The sequence below is a fragment of the Carcharhinus amblyrhynchos genome, chromosome 12, assembly GCF_965287045.1.
Source record: "Carcharhinus amblyrhynchos chromosome 12, sCarAmb.v2.hapA, whole genome shotgun sequence".
Classification (NCBI taxonomy): Eukaryota; Metazoa; Chordata; class Chondrichthyes; order Carcharhiniformes; family Carcharhinidae; genus Carcharhinus; species Carcharhinus amblyrhynchos.
The window spans coordinates 52,603,941-52,628,646 of NC_137335.1; the positions used below are offsets into that span (position 1 = coordinate 52,603,941).

The following is a 24,706-nucleotide window of genomic DNA, read 5'->3' on the forward strand; positions in this document are numbered from 1 at the left end:
ACCAAACACATATTAACACTTCCTTGGCATCTGTTCCGCAGTTGAGTATCTCCTTTCATTAAAGAGCTACTTAGTCCTACCCAATTCTATGGAACTCCATATTTTCCTCTCTAAACATACAAAACTGGATTCTCTGATTAAGCACAGCAGACTGGATGCCTGCAGCCTCCAGGTCAATTTTGCTTACACTTGAATAAAACGTATCTGTTTTTCTTGTAGAACATAGCGTTACTCTCAGCTGTATTTTTCCATAACAATCTCAGGACTTTCTTGCTTCTAACAGCCTCTCAAAAGTTCAAGCACTGTTTGTAAACACACTCAGGCACGCTAAACAAAACTAAAAGTACAAAACCTGTATTCATCTCAAACTGAAACTAAAATGCTACATTCATTACCCTTAATACAATCCACAATACAAGGAAGTATAAACAAAGTTTACATGCGTATATTGAACATCTTTCTCAACAGTTACTCAAATACATAAACTGTGCAAATCGTAACGACTGCTTTGTCGAAATAGTTAAATTAATTTTGTTGTAGGTCTAAAAAGCATCCAGGAAGTCCAATGCTTTGAGAGTTCATGATATGGGGGTGCTGGTGTTGGACTGGGGTGGGCACAGTAAGAAGTCTCACAACACCAAGTTGAAAACCAACAGGTTTATTTGGAATCATGAGCTTTTGGAGTGCATATTTCATGTCACGACAGTTAATTCGATCTCTTGCCTTCAAGGATTTCAGAATGCTTCTCCAACAATAAAACATTTAATTTATACAGTGTCTTTAATGGTTGATGGGTTCTTGATAAGAGAGGGGATTAAGGGTTATGGGGAGAGGGCGGGAAAGTGGAACTGAGCCACAACAGATCAGCCATGATCTTATTGAATGGCGGGGCAGGCTCGAAGGGCTAGATGGCCTACTCCTGCTCCTATTTCTTATGTTCTTATGTTCTAAAACATCTCAAAGCACATCACACAATTATGATCAATCAAATTGTTGAGAGACAAGTTGACTCTGGATTTGTATTACAATTATAAGTGCAAACTGCTCCAATCCTAAGTTGCAGGGTAAATGCTACACTGAACCAAATACACAAAATTCAGCTAATCACTTCAAAGCCATTTTGGAATCAGGATGTCTGCACCATTATAAAACCAGATTATAAGAGCTTTTACAAGTGTATAAAAGGCAAGAGAGTAGCTAAAATAAACACTGCTGAACACAGAATGAATATACATTCAACAGCAGGAAGAGCCCAACAGCTATGCTATTTAAAGGGCTAACTGTCAACTTGTAGATTACTTGTTAATTACTTTCATCTGACTCTGTTTTCATTTTCAAAAATGTTTGGTGTTTTGAGGAGTTGGTTACAGTCAGTAAAATCTATGGGGAATGGAGTTGCAAGTGCCTGAAAGAGCACTGAACACATCACTTGCTCCCAGTCAGAGAGGCTTTGGTAATAATCTCCATGGGTTGCAACATGAAAAGAGGATGGCCAGATTCAGCAAATATGCTGAGTTATACAAAAGCCTCAACCAGGAGGACTAGGTTTTTAAAAACTTCAGAGCATTTAGGGAGTGGTGGCACAGGATAGTGAAGGGGAACTTGACTGTCATTTTGCGACTCGCCGGGGCAGGAAATATAAACAAAAATATGCAACACAGAGTAAGTCCAAAGTTGTAAACAACTGTTAAAAAAAAAGTTGCATGTTCTTTCTCTGAACGTACAAAGCATTTGCAACAAGATAGACGAGTTGATAGCACAGATTGCAACATATGAGTACAACATATTAGGTATTACAGAAACATGGATGCAGGGTGACCAGGACTGGGTGCTCAATATTCTAGGGTGTAAAATATTCCAAAAGAATAGGCCAAAGGAGAAAAGAGGTGAGGTAGTGTTGTTAATCAAGGAATGTTTCAGAGCAATGCTGAGTCGTGATATAAAGGCAATGGACAGTGATGTATAATCGGTTTGGGTTGAAATCATGAGTAGCAGGGGAAGGAAGACAAGGTGGGAGTAGTCTATACAATCCTCAACGTGACCTCTCGTTTGAAGGGAACTGCAATTATCATGTGAAATTTTAATCTGCATGTTGATTGGACAAATCAAACCAGCAAGGAAAGCATAGAAGAACAATTTGTAGAGTGCATCAGAGATTGCTTTTAAGAGCAGCACTTGTGGAACCTACCCAGGAATGAGCTATTTTAGATTTGGTTTTGTGCAATGAAGAAGGATTAATAAGGGATCTTGCGTTTTGATTTATTCATTCATGGGACATGAGCGTCACTGGTATTTATTGTCCATTCCTAGTTACTTTGGAGGGCAGTTGAGAGTATGTGGCTCTGGAATCACATGTAGGCCAGACCAGGTAAGGATGGCAGATTTCCTTCTCTATAGGACATTAGTGAACCAGACGGGTTTTTTTTCTTCCAACAATCCATAATGCTTTCGTGGTTATCGGGAGATTCTTAATTCCAGATTTTTTTTATTGAATTCAAATTCTACCATCTGTTGTGGCGGGATTCAAATCTGGGCCCTCAAAACATTCGCTGAGTTTCTGAATTAATAGACTAGCGATAATACCACTAGGCCATTGCCTCACTGTGGCAATGGGGGGGTAATGACTACAGTATGATAGAATCCCAGATGCAGTTTGAGGATGAATGCCATAGGTCCATAACCAATGTCTTTACCTTAAATAAGGGCAATTATAATGGTATGATGGAGGAGTTGTCTTAGGTGAACGGAGTAAACAAGCTAAAATATAAATCAATACATGAGCAGTGGCAGATAGGCCTAAAATGCTCAGCAGGAGTTTATCCCAATCAAAAAGAAGGATTCCCGAGAAAGAGGCAAAACCCATGGTTAACAAAGGAGGTCAAAGATAATGTTAAATTGAAAGGCAGGATATACAAAGTGGCAAGGGATAGTGATAGACAAAAGAACAAGGAGGTTGTTGTGATCTAACAGTAAAAGACTAAAAAGCTCATAAGAAGGGAGAAAATGAATTTTCAAAGAAAACTTGCGTGCTGCATAAATACAAACAGTAAGAGTTTCTATGGATATATAGATAAGAAGTGGCTGAGGTAAATGCTGGACTGAATGAGACTGGTGAATTGATAACAGCAAACAAAATAATTGTGAATATGTTAAATAAATTTTATGCATCAGTCTTCACTGTGAAAGACATTACAAATACCCCTAAGATATCAGATGAGTTCATTTTAAATAACATGGTTGAACTTACAAGTTTTTAGATGTCCAGATCACCTGTCCTGGTCTCCCCATGCTGACACTATATTAAGAAAGCCCACCAAGGACTCTACTTTCTCAGAAGACTAAGGAAATTTGGCATCTCAGCTATGAAACTCACCAACTTTTACAGATGCACCATACAAAGCATTCTTTCTCGTTGTATCATAGCTTGGTATAGCCCCTGCTCTGCTGAAGACTGCAAGGAATTACAAAAGGTCATGAACATAGCCCAATCCATCAAGCAAACCAGCCTCCCATCCATTGATCCTGTCTACACTTCCCGCTCCTTGGCGAAGCAGCCAGCATAATTATGGACCCCACACACCCCTGACATTCTCTCTTCCACCTTCTTCTTTAGGGAAAAAGATGCAAAAGTCTGAGGTCTCATACCAACCGACTCAAGAACAGCTTCTTCCCTGCTGCTGTTAGGCTTCTGAACGAACTTACCTCGCATTAAGTTGACCTTAGCTATGACTGTAACACTACATTCTGCACTCTCGCATTTCCTTTTCTATGAATGGTATGTTTTGTCTGTATACTGCGCAAGAAACAATAGTTTTCACTGTATGTCAGTACACGTGACAATAATAAATCAAATCAAATCAAAATCTGAGTCCTCAGTGGAACTGATGTGGGACCTCGCCCTCTGGGGAACTGGCACCAGAATCACCTTGGTTCCCTGATTTCCTGCAGCTCATTTGTGTCTGGTGATTCACCAGTGCAGTTCCTGCCTCTGAGCTACCCTCCAGGTCATGCCATACCAGTATCTGAGCTGGTGGCTGCAAATGTGAGATCAAATGAAGGCATTCCTTCTTCATTAGTCTCTTCATCCACTGCCTGGCCAGGTAGGGTTGAGGTGATATTGTGGGGGGAAAGCAAGAGGTTTATGCTTACACTGTCTGAAGCTATAAATCAGAAAGGATTGTGCTCTCATGAAGAACTGAAATGTGAAAAGGTAGATTAGGTTGGAACGTACTGTCATCCTCAGTGGTTTCAGCTGTGCTACTGACCATTTCCTCTCCTCTCTGACAGTGAAGCTGGGCAAGAATGCCAACCTTCTGCTGGGTAGGAGCTGTTGCCTCTAGTTATGAGTCACCTTGTCCTGCAAGGGTGTGGGAAAGGTGTTAGTAAGTGTGGGGCAGTGTGTTGGATGATATGCCTGCCGCAGTCGAATAGTTGCCAGTGTGTGTATGAGTTGTAAGATGTGAGCGTGTGGCTTGCAGCAATATAAGTGTGTGAAAGTGAAACATTGCTGGAGCTTATTGGTGAATGAGAGGGTGTGGTAATGGAGCTGTTTATGAAGTTAGTAGCCTATTTGTTAGGAAATGACATTTCAAGTAGAACTCACTGACCTTGATGACACGTGTGAGGTAATTAAACATCTTGCAGTACAGCATGCAAGTGCACGGAGCTGACTGCTGGCATTGATTATGACAGCTACCTTCTCCAACTGTCTTCTTATTACCTGCCTAAAAGGCTTCTTGATGGAAGAGGAGCTCTCCTCCTCCACCACCAAGGCCTCTAATGCTGCATTGGAGACCATGGACCATGTTCTCCAGCCCACTGCACCATTTTCCAGTGTTCTTCCTGCTCATTAACTCCTCCTTTGCCACTTGCGACTTCTGCTGCACTCAGACTGCACCTCAAAAGGTGCAAACTGGCTTTTGGTGTTGTGGGCTAGTTTAAGTGGTGCTAGCCTTTGTACAAATGTGTACTCCCACTCGGGCAAGCAACCACTCAACAGAGTGTTCAGGGTCGAACTACACACCACTATCATTATAATTTGCAAACAGCAGGAAATTTGCATGCTGCCTGCATTATATTGAACTGCGATGTGTTAGTCGCATATCACAAACCCCACCTTGTTTTTGAAGTACCCAATTTTGCCACCAGTATTTTTTATTTCAATGTTAAGAGGATTAAGGTGTCCACAACGAAGAGTTTTAACTTCTACCTTCCTTGGAGAAAAGATGGGCACGATAGCTCAATGCGTGATTCAATAAATAATAGTTTAATATAGTTAAAAAAGATATATTGGCCATTTGTTAGTTTGCATCATCAGTTAAAAAATGTTGAGAATTTGTTTAAAAATCATGGTATTGTTAAATTTTTGTGCCCATTAAGTTGCTATCAAAGACCAATCATGATCAATATGTGTTGAAGTTCTGTATATAAATGATGTGAATATTAAACTCCAGGTCAAAGTGAGTGTTAGTAAGTAGATATGTGAATACTTTAAAAATAAAAATAATAGGACTGACTGAATTTAATTTCATGCTACCCAAACTGAGCTGAGGTGAGATATTTTATAAATGGCACTTCCCTACATAGATCTGAATTAAATCCGATTTATGAGCTTTGGTTATTGCTAGGTTGCGGACATCCTTCCAGCGCAGCAATAAAATTGCAGACTCAACGGGCTGAAGAGTCTTTTCTGCACTGTATGACTCTATGACTACTGCTTCGAGTCTGAGAATCTGCAATGACAGGGCCACTTCTTTCAGATTTTCTGATTGTTGCACTCAAAAAAAGCAGTAAGTTGCGTTCCACTCTCATAGATCCTTATTGTTAACCTTGAAAAATAAACTTACCTGTATGAGGACAAAAAGATGTTTCTGGCAACTTATTCCAAGATCTTCCAAGCTGAGGGGGGTTTTATACATCCTTGCAGACATTTTCAAAATGTCAGTTGTTTTCTAGACTTATCCCAGGCTGAAATTCAAAACATTGAGGTGGGAATATTCTGTATGTATTTCCTATTACATTTGCATTCATTTGAATGGCTTACACTGACTCCAGGTGAGAGCTATCCACTCTGTGTGGTTACCCCTGCGCATGCCTACGAAGTATAGCAAGAGAGAAAGAGCACAGACGCAGTGTAATAGGGTCACTTGAGATGATTCAGCATGCAGAAGACATGTGACACAATGCTTATATTGCCAATGGGCCCATCTTTGATTCCAGACTTGGGCAACTGTCTGTGTGGAGTTTGCACATTCTTTCCATGTCTGCGTGGGTTTCCTCTGGGTGTTCCCGATTCCTCCCACACTCCAAAGCTGTGCATGCTAAATTGGCCCTTACAGTCCCAAGATGTGTAGGTTAGATGGATTAGTCATGGTAAATGTGTGGGGTTACAGGGATTGGGTGAGATATAGAGCCTGGGTAGGATACTCAGTCAGAGAGTTGGTGAAGATTAAATGGGCCAAATGGCCTCCTTCTACACTGTAGGGATTTGATGATTGTTCAAACTTCACAGAAGTGGTGTAGATCTAAACATGGATTATGAAACATTCCATCTATCTGCTAAGTGGCTAATTAGTTCAATTGTACAAAATGATCCATTGAAAATGTCTGCAGTTTTGGTAGGTCATAAAACCGATAGAAAAGATTTTATTACCAAAAGAAAGCCTTAAGTTACTGCATAATTAAACAAAGTTCTTCATCTCACAGCTGGTGATCCAAACCTAAAGTTTACAATGCTGACATTAGAAAAGGAAAGCTCCAGATGGCTATGCTTCATTAACTTGAAAAAAGGATTTTTAAAGAAAACTATTGCTTTGATCACTATGAGTCTCAAGTCATTTTTAATCTTGTTCCAATTTCCATTTGGGAAGGAATAATTTCATGTAGAAGTTGACTGAGTTTCTGATAAGGTGCTAGCCTTAATTTATGCTGCTGCAAAAATAGGAACATTATAAGTTCAAGAATGCAAGGTATTTGAGGCATTAAGTATTTTGCATGATCGGAATTACAGCAGGAATCATGGTTGGTATGTGTAGTTAAACTACATTACATTCTTTCAAGTCTTTCTTTCAATTACTTTAACCAGACTGGAGAAGAAAGCTTGTTTCCCATTTCAATGAAGCATACGATAAAGGGTTCAACAGTAGACTTCGTACCTGTAAAAATATTGTCCGGAATTTTCTAGCTGTTGACGCCAGTGGAATTCTCTGCCCCTACTGGTGGCGCGCCGCCTGCTGCAGGTTTCCAGAGGGGCATGGGGTGTCCTTAGTGGGAATTCCCACTGACAGCAGAGGGACTAGAAGATCCCGCCACCAGCGAACAGCATGCCATCTCCTGCCGCCAAGAAAAGTACTGAGGGGAGTCCAGAGAACTTGGCCCATTGTTTGCAAATGGCAAAAAAAAAATTTAGAAAAAAACCCATAGTAGGATACAAATGAGAATTGGATAAATACTTCAAGGGGAAAAAAATTATAAGGCTGAAAGGAAAGATCAAGGGAATGGGATTAATTACATTTCTCTGTCAAAGACTGGAGTTTGCACATTTGCCCCGTGTCTGCATGGGTTACCTCCGGGTGCTCCAGTTTCCTCCCACACTCCAAAGATGTGCGGGTTAGGTGGATTGGCCATGCTAAATTGTCCCTTAGTGTCCCGGGATGTGTAGGTTAGAGGGATTAGCGGGGTGAATGTGTGGAGATAGGGCTTGGGGTGGGATTATTGTTGGTGCAGACTTGATGGGCCGAATGGCCTCCTTCTGCACTCAGGGATTCTATGATTCTATGAAGAGTTAACACAAATGCAAAAGGGCTGAATAGCCTCTTTCTGTACTTTATCAACAAAATCAATGATGGCCTGTTTATAGATACATAACTGACAGCTCACTTCAAGTATGCATACAAAGTTCCCTTGAATAATTGGGGTGAGCTGCTGACATGTGTCGGGCTTCTAGAAGCAGCTCATCTATACGGCTGGTTTGCTTCAGTGGCCCCTGCTGAAGGAAATGGCAATTTATGATGGGAGGCATGCTGTGGCAGGGATATGAAATCCACAAGCTTGGGCCACCAAAAGCCCAGAGTTGGAAAGTGTAGCTGGTAGGCGCAAATCTGTTCCTGCTACTCCACATTAATGATTAAAATATATATACTTACGGATAGCTGGATTGGCAACTTTTGGGCCAGGTATTGGCATGTCTGGCGCTTTCTCCAATTCCAATAGACAAGCTGTTCAAGGATGATTATAAACTGATGCAGGACCTTCACTTACATAGTAGCTACATGCAGGTATTGGTCAGGTGCAGGTCTTTCCACTACTAAATTAGTCATTGTTGTATCCATTTTAAACATGCAAGTAACGGGGGAAAATTCAATAGTTCCTGAAAATGGGTTCAGGAACTGATGCTGATTTGCATGATGGTAGCATGTAGCTAAGTGCTAAATGCACTGTTGCATGCATCAGCAGAGGGCCCAGGTCTGTGCGAGGAAAGCATTGCCTAAAGCCAGTCTGCAACTCTTAAAAGGAAACGCATTGTGGCTGCAGCAGTTCCTCGCAATGTCTGGGAAAGAACAGTTGGCTTACAAGGAGAATGAACATGATGTTAAAAGGGAAAGAGTCTACTCCAAAGTTTTCTGAAGCTGCCAAGCTGGAGGAGGGTTGGCAGAGAAGTCATCTGTCCAAAAGACCCTTCAAACATTGGGAACAAATGACCATCTCAATCAATATAACTAATCTAGCCCCAAGGACCTGGATGCAATACAGGAGATTTACCTAACTGAGCAAAGTCAGCGATATCATGCAAAATACTTCCAGATGAACCACGGGCCATATGTATTGCTGGGCTTATCACACCCGCTTTACTCAGCTACTGACCTTCACTATCAACCAGGAATCATACCTCACATCCAAAGCTTCAACTCAACCTCAACTTCAAACACTTAGCACTGCTGTAAACCTCACAAAACATCTCAAGCCTCCATGGTTATATCCAAGTCTTGCAGGGAGTTGTTAGAAATGTTAGGTTTTATAAATAGTTATCCAAACTGTCTATTTAATTTCACTATAGAATGCAGTTGGTGGTAAAAGATAACAAATAGTATCTCTCCCTGGATAAAAGATTCATGTGATTCATGTTTTCCATGGAACTGGGCTTTGAGAGGGGAACAGACCATAGAAAGCCACTGTAGTATCAGCTTACAAGGTTTTCTTAAGACGCAGAAGGTTCTTCCTATTTCTCATAGACTGGAAAATAAGCCATCTGACCCTGACGACACTCTTACACCGCTGGCAATTTTTTTTCCTCTTCTTCATATCTTCCTTAAAGACAGGTCAGTCTTTAAGAATCAGAGAGAGAAGATAGCGAAGAATCAGTCATTGTTGTTCACTATGCAGACGGGAGCTGGTGCTTGTATTAAAAAGGCCAAGTTTGTGAGGATTTAAAAAATGGCCTGAAGATTCACCTGAATTTAGCTAGAGAGAGGCATCTCCAGGATAATCCCCATTTTGAAATTCAATTTGAATATTAGAAATTGTAAGGCTGGAAAGGCAAAAGGAAACAAGACATGAGAGCTGAGAATAGCTTGGACTAGGTCATGGAGTATGAATTGTCCACTTAAGGGACAGAGTGAAGTATACCTATGGAAGGTGATTTTCAGTCCTTTTAAAGTTAAATTGTGGACTTGTAGCTTAGGATATACGCTGCCTAATGAACACCATTTAAACAATGTGCTTTTATTTTACACTAAAATCAAAATTTTCTGGCTGTTTCTGCAGGCAGGGTTTTCTCATCCTGGCAGTGGAGGTTGTAAGTAATTGATGTCGACAGGGCGGAAGATAAATCCCACCACCAACCAATGGCACAAAACACATCTCCGGGGAGTGGGATGTGAATTCCACCCCAAATATCTGAAAGCTTGAAATCTTGTCATGTGATTCTTCCAGTCATTCAATGGAAATTCAAATATTGTTTAATGTTTATTGGACTCTGGCAATTGTAGCAAGACCACAGCGATGTGTCTGATGCTCAACTGTCCTCTGAAACACTGCTCAGTTGTATCAATCGTTAAGAAGGTAGCTCACCACCACCTTCTCAAAGGCAACTTAGGGATGGGCAATAAATGCTGTCTAGCCAGTGACACCCATGTCCCATGAAAAGATAAGAGCTTTCTTGCCATGATCCTTAGTCCAATTCTCAGCCAGCTCCATCCAGTGACATCTTCCCATGCACATATAGGAGATGCCTGCCCTTTTACCTCCTCCCTTCTTACTGTCAAAGGACTCAAATGCACTTTCCAAAGAAGAAAGAACAATACAGCCTAGGAACAGGCCCTTTGGCCCTCCAAGCCTGCACCGAACATGTGTTCCTAACTAGACCATCCGTTTGTATCCCTCTAATCCCAGTCTGTCCATGTGGCTATCTAGGTAAGTCTTAAATGATCCTAACATGTCTGTCTCAATCACCTTGCATTCCAGGCCCCCACCGCTCTTTGTGTAAAATACTTCCCCCTTGCCTTGAACTTGTGAACCCGTGTGTTTATCATTTCTGACGTGTTTTCCAGGAGAAATAGCAATTTACCTGTCTTTCTTTCTACTTAGTACAATGTAGTTCCTGTTTACAATGAAGTTCACTCTATATTGGAGAGATCAAATGCAGATTTGAAGGCCTCTTTTGCAAAACACCTCCATTCAGTCCACAAGCTTCTGATTGCATGTCATTTTAATTCTCCAACTTGATTTTACTTGGATCTCTTTGTTCTCAACCTCCCCTGCAGTGATCCAATGAAGCTCAATGTAAGGAATAGTATCTCATCTTTCCATGAGGCAACTTCCAGCCTCCAGACTCAACATTGAGCTTAACAATTTCAAACTAAATATCTGACTTGATTTTATTTACTTTTTTTTGCTGCTTTTTGTGTTTTCTTGTTTTTTTGTTCTTGAATAATGACTGTTCTTGATTCTGCCATTCCCACCTTCCCTGGACATCTTTTGTTTCTTGTCCCATTTTCATTCCCTTTGATTTGATTTGACTTGATTTACTATTTGTTACATATATTAGTATCCAGTGAAAAGCATTGCAACTTTGAACTTTGGCCTTGCACGATCAATTCTTTTGTCATTTAATCTCTCCTGCCTTCTAACCCATCACAAACTTTCCCTGTGTTCCCTTTCCAGCATTCCTCCTTTCACTTGCTGAAACCTATTACATTTTTAACTTTGCCCAGCCCTGGTGAAAGGTCACTTACCTGAAAGATTAACTATTCCTCCCTCCACAGATGCTGCTCGGGACCCTGCATTTTCTGTTTTTATTTCAGATTTCCAGCAATTTGTTTTTATTTAAGATTTGCAGCATAAATGGTATTTTGCTTTTGTATCATCAGTGCCCGATGGCCGATATCTTCCATTGGAGCCGAAGTATCTGAATGCTGTATTAGGAGCTTAAGCTGAAACCACACAAATTCAGCTTGTTGTCATGCAAGCATTGTGTGTTGCTAACTTGCCTCAGACTGCTGCCATCAGGGCTGCTGGTACTTGTGCCCAAAGGGATTTGCAGGATCTTACAGAGGTCCAGCAGTGTTCCAGCAGATCACGATGGATGCTGTGGCTCCACCCTGGGGAAGTATCAGTGGTTCAGAGGAGCAAAAAACCTGCTGTCCTCTTTCAGGATCACAGCATCAGTCCCCTGCCATTCTGTAAATGCCCTTACTGTTGCCTGCCAACCAGCCAACCTCGACCACAACCACCCAAGTCAATGGGGTGTAGTCCAAAGCTGGGTCTTATAGTTTCAGCATTGCATGAGTTCACCATGCACGGCCATCTGTGGTTAGCAGCCTTCCATCAGCCAATTGCTGCATTGGAGCACTAGGTGAGATGAAGATAGACACTAAGAGAAAGTGCAGGGTATTTACATGATATTTACACAAGATATTGTATTGTCAGGTTTATAAATTTGGTTTAGAATGTTTGTTTTATGAAGGCTTTTATTTCTGCATTCTAGCCGAGAGATCCAAGTAATGGTCAGTAGTTTAAGAGAGAATTGTGTTTAACTCATCATAGACAGTTAGTCCATCATAGACAGCCTGGTCAGACAGGGGATGTGTTGGTTGCCCCCTACTTCACTGTCTCCTAATCACTGATAATGTTAGAGAAGTATTTGAGAAATTTAAACAAAAATGCCAATTGATATTTAGGACAGGGTTTTAGGGCCTCACTTGTCCCAAAACTGTAAAATCCCACTTGAGGTCAATGGACTTTTCTATTGTCCACTTCTTATCTGTCCCGATTCCCATGGTGGGCGGGATGTTAAAATTCTGGCCTTAGTGGCTTTCTAAAAGGCAGTAGTGAAGGGGAAAGGGTCAGCTACATCAATTTGTGGACAGATGAACAAGGATCTGATCTGTTTAATATCTGGGAGATCAGTGAAGCTGACAGGAAAACTCCAGGCAGAATTTTTGGTAAATGCAGCACAAATCTCAAGCCAAAGTCAAACCAAAGGATCCACCAATTTGAATTTCAAAGCCTGGGACAAAAACCAAGGTAACTTGTGGACATTTTGTTTAATGAGATTGAGGAATGCGGTCAGCAAATATACATTCATGGAAATGGATGAAAGACTCATTTGGGGCTCTGCACAACCCTGATGTACAAAAATCTCTGATTGGACAAGACAAGCTCAGAATATCATAGTGTCAAAGCAGATGAAGCCATAAATCGATAGTTGAAGATGTTGGAAGCAATAGTTCCCCAAAAAAAGAGAAATTCACACAACCATTCAGATCAGGAAGTAAATGAGATCACAACTATAAATCTAAAGCTGAAATTCAACAGGAGCACAAGGTAACATGATCCTCTCAGACTATACCAAAAGATCTGTCCTGAAAATTTGAAAGAAAACGGGTACCCAAAGAAAGATGCTCTGATACTGAGCAATATTATACTGACGACACATGGTGGAAATGAAATTTGGCAGCTCAAAAAAACCCAAATTCGAGGGACACACACAAAACAAGACATTAACTGCACATTCAACATCAATGAAACAGATGGTCCTGCCATCCTGGGGTTGAACAATTGCGAAGAGCTGTAACAAGTCTCAGTAAATCACGAGATGAAAAAGTTATCATTGACGGTTAAAGCTGGTACACCCATTAAAAAGCATCCTTCGAACAGAGGCAAGAAAGCTCTGGTCCAATAGTATCCAAAGTGTTTTGATGAAGTGGTTGGATTCTTCAACAGGTATGGGGGGATTGAACCTGCACTGTTGGCACTGCTTCGCATCATGAACCAGCCATCCAGACAATTGAGCTAACCAATGTGATTGGAACAGCTATGTACATATACAGAGACATTGGGCAGGATTTTCTGCACCTCCCAGCTAGTGTTTTGTGGCAGCCCACCATTGGCCAGTGGTGGAATCTTCTAGTCTTATTGTTGTCTGTTTCCTGTTGAATACACCTTGCTGCCAGGAAACCCATGGCGGGGATGTACCATCAGCGGGACCAGAAGATCCCACTGGCATGAACAGCCAAAATATTCTGACCATATATTTGTTCATATAAAGCTGAAATTAAACAGGAGCACAAGGTAACATGATCCCCTCAGACTATACCAAAAGACCTGTCCTGAAAATTTGAAAGAAAATGGGTACCCAAAGAAGAATGCTCGAATATTATGACATATTGTTATATTTCATTATGATTTAGGAATTATACTCTTATGTCCAAATACACAAATCCAAAATGCCACATCACTTATTACGGCACTACAATCAGAATACCAAACAACTATGTATCAGTCTTCAAGTGAGGTCTGAGAAATATGTTTGCTGAAGCCCCATCCAACATTTGAAACTAAAATGTGTGATTATTTCAGACTTGTGGGGACTACAAGGCTTAACAGCTATGTCTATCATTGCAGGTAGACAAAGGACCCCTTCACTAACCTATCTCAGTTTCGCCTGTCATTGTGGAACCAATTACATGAAAGATATGTTGAGGAAATAGAGGGAAACCCTTATTTTGAGTAAGGGAAAACAGCACCCAAACATATGAAAAGCCAGTTCCCAAATCACAGCAGCAGCACCGTGCTTGTGGACATCCTTATGCAAAACAGCATTGGTCACACATTCAGGATATCACTTGATTATTTCACTATCAAATTAAGACTACGAGCTAAATGCTGCTCTATTTGCATGAACAGATATGATGCATTGCATGTATTTATGTAGCAAAATATTTTGCACCTGCGTTAGAGAACCTTCTTCATAACCTATGAGGATGTACTAAAAAAAGGTATATCTGCATTGTTAGTTCACAAGCAAGGTTAACTTCTATGCAATATTAAAAAGAGTAGTATCCTGTTCAGTAGTTTTCTGGTCATGATACTGGACTAGCAAACTAGATATTTTCTGCTAAGATGGAAGACTTTTCTTTAATTCTCTGCTTGAAAGCCTGTCTGACTCATAGCACCCTGAACTCCACCATGGGTAGACCATGGAGGCAGAGGAAGATGCTGGCCTTGTGATATTATGCCTAGACTATTAATCTAGAAACTCAACTACTGTTCGGGGGACCCGAGTTTGAATACTGCAATGGCAGCTGGTGAAATTTGAATTCAATAAAAAAAATCTGGAATTAAGAATCTATTGATAACCATGAAACCATTGTCGATTGTTGGAAAAACCCCATCTGGTTCACTAATGTCCCTTAGGGAAGGAAATCTGTTTCCTTACCCAATTTGACCTATGTGCGACTCCAGAGCCACAGCAATGTGGTTGACTCTGAACTGCCTTTAGGCAATGAGGGATGGGCAATAAATATTGGCCAGCCAGCGATGCCCATGCCCCATAAAAATGGTCCTAAGTCCACAACAGTAGCAATGGGGATCGAACCCCACATTGTTGGCACCAACCTGACATACCAAGGAGTCTTGGTGTATCATGTTTGGTGCTAACAATATGGGGTTCGAGCCTAAGAAGTCTGAATTGCTGTACCATTGTGCACTTCTACCTGTATACTGGAGTTACAAATAGCAATTGTGAAACCGATTTTCTTTCCATCACCTCCTGGCTGACCAGGAATCTCTCTCACCTTTACCAAATGGAACCAGCTTTACCAGGTGGTTTGATTCTCTCTTATTGGAGATGGTTTGTTACTTGGCACTCATATGGCACAGATATTACTTGCCATTCTTCAGCCCAGGCCTGAATATTGTCCATTTGGACATGGACTGCTTCAGTATCTGAGGATTCGTGAATAGTTGAGAAAATTATGAAATCATCAGCAAACATCCCCTCTTCTGACTTTCTGATGGAAGGAAGGTAATTGCTGAAGCAGATGAAAATGGAACTCCTGCGATGATTAACCTCCAACAACCACCACCATCTTTCTTTGTGCCAGTTATGACCCTGAACTGTGGTCAGTTTCCTCCCTTATTCCTACTGACTCCAGTTTTGCTAGTTCTCCTTGATATCGCATTTGATCAAATGTGCCTTGACATCAAGGTTTGTCACCCTCACATCACTAGTTGAGGTTATTCCAGATGGATAGACTTATCTGATGTTTGTTATACATGGTGGAATGAATAGATCTTCAATGCCACTAATTTCCACCCAGCTGCTTATTCTCTCATGTTGGAAGAGTCATTTTAAATTATCCAAAGGTAATTTGTTAAGGTTTGCCTGCCATGGACGAAAAATGCAGTTTTAGTTTTGAAGCCAATCACAAAGAAATTAAATTCAGTTGTTGAATTGAATATCGGAAAGGTATAAAGCCAACACAAATGATGTAAATTTAAATCATCAGATATTTTTAGATATTTTGTTCATAAAAATCTTCTATGCTAAAGACTGTGAAGTAATTGAAGCCATAAAAGGTGCTAAGTAATGACCACAGGAAAAGCTCTGGGCTTAATTTTTCAGAACCATTGGAGACATATTTTTTCAGTAATACTCAAGTTCTGTACTATTAAACAACTACCCACTTAGCGATGTTAAAACAAACACAAAAAGTAAAAAAAAACTGTGCTGTTGCCAAGAGATGAGAGAAAAGGTTCACACAGAGACAAGGAAAGTAGTTTCAGTTGATACGGATATACCAGAGAATGAAGTCAAAAAGTTCTAAGACTCTCTCTGGGTGAGAATGATGCCAGGCTGCTGAAGAATTGTGTTTAAGAAACTCACATGCATTGTTCAAAATTGAAAGCAACAACAAATTTAGATTGAGTTGCCTGCATCTCAAGGGAGATATCAATTGTGGAAGGACTTCTCATGAATGGTCAGAAATCTACTGGAAAATAAATCTCTTTGTAGCTGAACTGAAATAATTGGGGGCGGGGGGGAAATTCTCCCAGAAGTGCTGAATTACAGGAAAATGGTTCTAAGTCCTGACTGTTGTGTCAGCTTCTCACCTGAATATCCACATTCTGTGTACTGAAGAATTCCTAAATCAGGAATCTCATTAAAAACCTTGGGGATTGTTGGAGTGGGGAGTGGGGGAATGGTGGAATGGGAGGCTATTCGCACCAGAGTTTGACAGTTCTGGAAATTGTCAACCTACCATTTGCTGGCCAGCCCAATCACTGGCCAGTATGGGACCACTGCAGTGCTGATCCTCCGGCCCCCTGCCCCTCCCCACCATGGCTCGATCACGGCCCCCACAACAATTCCCAGGCCCCACGACCCCGCAGTGCCCTGATATCCAGGCCCCACCATCCAGCAGTGGTGATCCACACATGTCTCTCACCCCAGCAGACTTCCCACACCCCGCTGACCGCCTGGAGGCAGGCACCACCCCCGCCACCCCAATCGCTGCCATCCCTCCATCCCAGACTGATCCCAATGCAGAGTGGCAGCAGGATCCCCACCCCCACCAGTTGCCCCTTGGCTCCACCCACAGTGGGCCTCACCCTTTGGCACTGCCCAATGCCCGCTGGGCACTGGCACTTTGCCCCTTGGGCAATGCCAAGGGGCACAGGCTGTCACTGCCAGAGTGCCCATGCCCACGGGGCACCAACCCCCACCACCTGACCCCCTAGAGGGAGATACCGATTGCCCCCCTTCACTGCAGCGGGGTTTCCCGCTACTTCCATGAACATGGGGGGCTAGACTGAATTCCACCGGAATGAAGTACTCCTGGCAGGGTGGGAGATTCAATCTTGACCTAAAAGGTCCTGATAATGAACAAATATACATATTTAAAATACATGCAGAAAAGATTTAAATTATTTAGCTGTCTTCCCGCCAGTTTCCAGCATAGTTTGCCCAGCCACTGTTTGCCGGCTCTGGGAGATGTGCATGAGTTCCCGGTGCATACGCAAATCCCTGTTCAAAGCAGCAGACATGTGTCTCCCACCCCAACCCAACAGAAAAGTTGTGGGTTACAATGGGAGAATTGTGGCCAATGTTACCTCTTCATTGGGATGGTGGGACTGTAAGAGTATTGCTGGGTTGAAAGGGATAGCCTCAATTTGAATCGTTGGCCAGGGTTCTGCAGAGCCACTAGCCCCAGTTGGGAATCCCGATTGCTTGTTGTTTTGGGTGAGAGGGTCATCTAGGGATTCCTGTTGGATATTGATCCCATTCCCAATCTCCCAATCTGCTGCTGAGAGAAGAAAAATGTGTAGTTTCATTGGAGAGAAAGAAGGTGGGTGGAACTCATTGGATAACTCAAGGAGCCAGTAGAGGTATGATGGGCTGAATGGCCAATTTCTTATTGCTATATGATTCTCTGATTCATTATACTTAATCCAGCCTTGAGTAGAGCACCAAATGGAATCTAAAGATGTTGTATCTCCTCACCTGTGTGACAAAGTTCTCAATATCTCAACTTGCAAGTTTGAAACAGAAAGGGTGATGAAAAGCTTAGACATAAGGGGCAGGATTCTCCAGCCATGCTCACTCAAAAACTGTAAAGTCCCACCCAAGGTCAACAGACATTTGCATGGTCTGTCCCCCATGGTGGGTGAGACAGAAAAATTCCTCCTAAGGCCTTGATAGGCTTGAAACATTAACGATTGCCCTTTCCACAGATTCTGCCAGGCCTCCTGAATATTTTCAGCATTTTCTGTTTTTAAAATCCCAAAATTATGCCTTGCTGGAGGAAATGCTATGCTTATGGCCATCACACGATCCCATTTATTAGGTTGTAGGTGGAAGAGGAGAGGTGATCAAATCCTTCTGGCACATGTCATCCAATTCGCTAAAAGATAACAGGGAGATTTTCCTTTGAAATTAAAATATAAAATAGTAAGCTGTTACACTTCTCCAGAGGTTCACAGTGGACATCCTATAAGAAAGATTTTCTAGAGGGATGAAGCTGTCTCTCTTTGTCTTTGTAGAAGGAGCAGTCTCTCTGCTAATGCACTTATTCTTGCTTTGTCCTGTAAGACAATTTGGTAGACACTGACTGCTGCCATTACAGGACAATGTATTAGCACAAGAAGTAACATATCCAGTTGGCTTGTCAGGCTCTAATTGCCAATGCCAGATAGATAAAATCCCACACTATCAGAGATCACAGAAAGGTGAGAGTCAAATCAGCTCAAATGTTGTTGCTTGTGCGTAAAGTGGGTTCAATAGATCTGCAGGTCCAAACAGAGCAGATGCCCCCACAGCCAATTTGAGCACACATAGGTTAGGTATTCCAGCAGCCAATTCTGAATCTCAGGCAAAGGAGAAGGTTGACTCGATCATGTTTTGAATAATGATGAAGTCTTGCTAACAATCAGGAGATAGGTGATAATCTACTTATTAAACTGGCTCATAAAGATTTTAACTTGTTAGTTAATTAAGACCTTAATGAGGGTTCAACAAGCAGGATGGATAAAAAGGAACTAGTAGAATTCAAAAAGGCACCTGACAAGGTGCTACATTAAAAAGTTACTACACAAGTCAAGAGCTCACGATTTTGTGGTGATATATTGACATGGATAGATGATTGACTAATTAACAGGAAATACAGGGTTGGGGCAATTCAATCATTTTCAGGTTGGCAAATTGTAATGAACGATCAGTGGTGGGGCCTCAACTATTTACAATCTATGTTAGTGGCTTGGCTAAAGGGACTGAATGTATTGTAGCCATTTTTACTGATGATACAAAGGTAAGAGGGAAAGCAAATTGGGAGAAGAATGCAAAGAATCTGCAAAAGGACACAGAAAGATTAAAGGAGTTGGCAAAAATCTGACATTGGCAGCTGGAGCATAATATGGGAAAATATGAGATTGTCCACTTAGGTGGGAAGGAGGAAACAATAGAATATTATTTGAATGGTGAGGAATCTGGGTGTTCTTGTACATTAATCATAAAAGGTTAGCATACAGACATAGCATTAGAAAGGTTAATAGAATATTGGTTCTTATTGCAAGAGGGATGGAGTATAAAAATAAGGAAGTCTTCTACAATTATACAGGGATTTGACGAGACCACACCTTAACTAATGTATGTAATTTTGGCCTCCATATGAAGGAGGGATATATTTGCATTATAGGTAATTCAGCAAAAGTTCAATAGGTTGACTCCTGGGATTATCTTAGTAAATGTTAATGCAGATTCCAGAGGCCAGATGACCAACTGTTGTTCCTATTTCTTATATTTAGCTCAAAAATAGGCTCCCAATCCCTGAATATTGCCATAATTCCATCAATGCTGATTTACACTGAATTGTCTGCCTAAACTACTCACTTTATTATAAAACATGCCTGTTAATGACTTACGGTTTTCAGACTGCTCGGCAACTCTGTCCACATCTTTTCACACATTTTAAGTGTTCTTATAATCACATTTAACCTTGAGTTCTGATTTTGAACCCAATAAAGAGTCTTATGATGCGTTGACCAGTAATTTGACATTTCGCTTGATGATTTGGCAAGAAAAAGTTAATTTATTCATTTAGTAGCTTATAGGTACCCAGGCCAAAAGGTAGACTAAAAATTGAATTAAAACCAACCGGTTAATGTAGGAACATTTTTGAAAGCTAATCCAACTACGACCTGCTCTGAGGCCAATAATGAGAGGCAAACTTCAGGTGTTTTCCAGTTAGTGCATTAAGGATCCACCTGTTATGCAACCAGCCAGCAGCATGGTACAGTTGTTCAAGTTAGCAGGCAATCCAAAGTTTGTGAGTTGCTTGCGTTGCAACAAATGGATGGAGGTTAATCGTGCATTGCAATCCTCACGTCCCTTTTTGGAACTTATCCAATTTTCCCTGAAGTACATTGACACGCAAAAATATGCTGAATGCAACATACATTACGCTTTAACATAATACAACATGTTAAAATTCCATTAGTGTAAAATACATCATTTTGCAATCTATTATAGATCATTATTATTCTTGTAATAAAGATATTTGGCCTAGTGCAGAGCTCACCGACTTACTTGTCCTGGTGGACAGACCACATATGATTCCTTAAAATTCAAGTTATTTTTAATGATTCATGTCTGCCACTTGATAATGAGAATTTATTGGATAATAAAAATACCTTGTTTTGTTATACATAAACCTGTGTGAATTGGACAGTTCACCTTCATCATATTAGAACGTGAATTCATGATGTTGTACGTCTGTTGATCATTAGCTCACAAACATGAATTGCTAATGCAATGCATTTATCCTGTGCAATAGTACAACATTTGACACTACATTACTTCTTTGTTCCAACCCAGTGGGAACAGATGTTTAATTACCATTACCTTGTCCTAGGAAATGTGCTCCACCCACAAGAACACTAGGACAGCCTTCCCAGCTGTGATATGTTCCAACTTTTTCTTCAGCGCTATTCCAATCCAATGGTTCCCACTCCTCTGTTGGAGTCAATCTCTTAATCTGTACATCACTGAGGCATCCCACAAATCCTTTCTCAATCACTTTTGCATCACCTTTGTAGATTAAGAAAATAAGCATTAACACCACATTCAGCACATACAGTACAATGCACTTCTTACAATTAGAAAACACTACAATTTTCCTCAAGCTTTTTTTCTATTACCTGCACCATTCCTGTCTACACTTACCAGCTTTGAGTGCAAAACTTTAAATATGTATTCAGAGCTAGCGGCTTAATTTCACTATGCATTCCTTCGTAATTTGATACAATAAACAGTATGCTGAATAAATCTCACAAGAACAATATACAGGCAGTTAACATTTTTAATTAATAGCTCAGGATTTTAAACTTTCTCCCTATGTATTTAATTTTGCATTTTGTTTACAGGAAACATTCTGCTAAAAGTAAAACATACCAGACTTATGCCTGAGGTAGGGGTTTTATTTTAAACTTAAGAATTCATATCATTAGTCAAAACTGTCTGGACATCTCTGCATAATATTCTTTTCCTCTGAATGGTCCTGTTCTCTGTTCAAACTCTCTCCTAATTATATTTTCCATCTTCTGATTTTTTTTCAATTCCCTGCTCTCCTCTGTATTTTTTGGGACATTTATTTCGATCTTTGTATCTGCCAAAAGAAAACATCCACGTCCATAATTCTACAGTTTTGTCTACTGCTTTCACTTAGGGTGCACTTGTACTGGCACTGACTGTAGACTAGTGCAGTCAGACCAAAATTAGACTATCCCTTGCACATTGCACTGGGCGAATGGCAAAGTAATTCTGCACATATGTTCAATTGCCTGCTAGAATATTTAAAATGGATGGGGAAGGTGAATCTTGGCATTAATAAACATTAGAAGTGAACACTTGTAAACTTTTTAAAGTTAGCTGCCAAAGCCTGCAGTAATGTTGTATACAGTACAAAGACCAGGCAATCAGAATCTTAAACCTCTTGTCTTCGGTATCATTTGACTCTCACATTACACAATAGTTGTCACGTCAATCTGCATTTGCAACTGCTTCACATTAATGCGAGAGCCTTGGAATAATGATACAGTCATACTTATTATTTCTTCGTTGACTTCGCTGGCTTCGTTAGCACCATTCAAATGGTGAGGAGAATCACTTTCCTCTTGCTAAGGCCATCAGTTCATTTACCTTCTACGAGAGCCCATTAAATTAGAGTAAATCCTGACAGCCACAAGATGGGCTAATATAAATGGATTTTTGTTAGTGTCAGAAGAGGAGAAATGTTGATGTTCTACGGGTCAACTGAGAGCTTGCACTTCAAATTGTTGCTTGGAGTACTTCTAATCAACAAATTAAAACTCAAGACGGCTTTCAATTGATAAAACTAGATTTGTATTGTTCATTTAATAGTCACAATTAATAGATATGCATCAATGTATAATAAACATACATATATCCTCATCTGACACAACATTGAATAGTTTTAAGTTGAGCACGATTTGAACTGTATTGCATTGAAAAATCAGACCTGAGAAATACCTTGAAATGTTTACAGTACAGATTGTATAGCAATTCAGGTTATTCTGGGAAATATCTGGCTTGTTTCTTACTGTTAACTTCGATTTTGTTTGTATTCTTATGTCCAAAGAATATGAAATTTGTTTTGCCAGCTTTGAAAAATGATCCAAGTGTGCTGGTAGATTCTGCTTTGAGTGGGATATTTTCATCTCTATCCGTATAGTTCATTTCAGATCGATGAATAATGTACAAACATAACAAATTAAGTGAAATATAACAGCCAGAATTATGCAAATTTTTGCTGCTCACAGAATGAGATTTTGATATTTTGCAGTGTGCTTTGTTGTTGGAGGCTGTGTAGCTCAAGCATCCTCAGTACTCCACTTACAAATGGAAGTTGTGTGTTTCAAGTCTCACTACCTCTTTGTAACTTGAACGTATTTATCGTAGGGATTTTCATCAGTTCACAACAAGGCAGCCATAAAGTCTATTGGGAAGAGGAGGGAACTGACATAATCTTTTAATAATTACATCTCATATCAACCATTAACAGTGAGCATAGGGAATTCAATATTGCACTGGACCATAGCTTCTATCAAAAGTTGAAATGGCATTCGATAAGTGAGATGAGAAAAATGGGAAATGCTGAAAAATTATATGACCATGCTAGAAAAGGGATGGGAAAACCTAATTATTGCTTAGAAGAGATGGCAAATTAAAGGAGCAATTGCTTTGTGTTGGCCTGAGACCTGAGCCAAGTTCAACACTGGGTCATATGTTTTATTTATTTATTAGTGTCACAGGTAGGCTTACATTAACACAACAAAGAAGTTACTGTGAAAATCCCCCAGTCGCCACACTGTTTGGGTACGCTGAGGAACAATTTAGCGCAGCCAATGCACCTAACCAGTGCGTTTTTTGCGCTGTGGGAAGAAACTGGAGAACCCGGAGGAAACCCACGCTGACACGAGGAGAACGTGCAGACTCCACACAGACGGTGACCCAAGCTATGAATCGAACCCAGGTCCCGGGGTGCTGTGAGGCAGCAGCGCTAACCTCTGTGTATGTGAATGGTTGCTGTAAAATGTGGTGACCAAACAGGCACTTAGATGCAGCTCACAAGATGCAGCTAAACAAATTTTGGTGTATGTTCCACTTATTTATTCTCAACTTCTGTACTGGATCCTGCAACCAGCATAGGATTCCAATTTACTTAAGTAGACACATCCATTTCAAAGGGCAAAAGCAGGCTGATTGCCCTTTTACAGCCCACTGCCATCAGGCATGCCTTGGGCATAAATTCAAATCCTTGGGTGAAGGAGCCTTCCTGATTCTCAACTCCTGGCCAACCATTTTTCAGGAGCATAAAGGATGCCTAATGCTTTTAATTGGAAGAAAGTGCTGAAGTAGATCTTGTGACAATTTCGAGCAACTTAATGTAAGCATTTAGGACAAACATAATCAACAAAATTCTTTGGAAGCAAAGAAAAAAAATACACTTAGTAATGCAAGTTCTCAAAGTTTTCTAACTGAATTATATAATACATCAGGACTAGATTTTATTACCTGTATCCTTTCTGGTAATGGTAAAGTTAGGTGGAAGTCCCCCTATAAATACTCCTGTATTATCTCCAATAATAGTGTTACCACTTTGTGCAAATGCTGAACCTGAAGAACAATACCAATTAATGTAAATCAAGTAGTATAATAGAAAATACAAGTTGTTTACAGAGCAGTTATGTCTAAAGAAAATTTTATTCTGGGACATAAAAATTGCTAGATATGAAATAACTAAGGTTCACTTAGCTTGCTTTTCATCTTGCATGGTTGTGTAAGGAAGTGACAGATGGAGAGTAATATGAGGAACTTAGGCAGAAAAAATGGAGAAGTAGGATATGTTTTTAAATGGTAAGAAACTAGTCAAACTGACCAAGACCTTAAAAGATTACAAAGAACATAGCTTTGTCTATCATGCAAACCAGCCTCCCATCCATTGACTCCTTCTACACTTAGCACTGCCCCTGGAAAGCAGACAGCATAATCAAGGACCCCACACACGTCAGACATACCATCTTCTTCCATTGGGAAAAATATAGAAAAGTCTGAGAACACGTACCGACTGATTCAAGAACAGCTTCTCCCTACTGCCATCAGACTTTTGAATGGACGTAATGTAGATTTAGCTGATCTTTCTCTTCACCCTATCTGTAACCTCAACATCATATTTTGCAACATTTCCTTTCCTTCTCCCCTATGTACTCGATGAATGCTTTGTTTTGTCTGTATAGCATGCAAGAAACAATACTTTTCTCTGTACCACAATAAATGTGACAATAATAATTCAAATAGAATCAATTCAGTATGAGTATCCAGAACTAGCCAACTATAGCCAAGCTGTTCTGG

At 40.5% G+C, this 24,706-nt stretch overlaps 1 protein-coding gene across 3 annotated transcripts in view; it reads right to left on the reverse strand.

The window, feature by feature from the left end:
- Positions 1–24,706, reverse strand: part of ush2a (Usher syndrome 2A (autosomal recessive, mild)) — an 815,153-nt gene that overhangs the window by 525,523 nt on the left and 264,924 nt on the right. For all 3 annotated transcript variants that reach the window (XM_080200528.1, XM_080200527.1, XM_080200526.1), the window contains 2 exons: positions 23,870–23,971; positions 20,678–20,863 (listed from right to left, as the gene is read on the reverse strand). In XM_080200528.1, the coding sequence (XP_080056654.1) occupies positions 20,678–20,863; positions 23,870–23,971 (288 nt within the window). The remainder of the gene's footprint in view (positions 1–20,677; positions 20,864–23,869; positions 23,972–24,706) is intronic.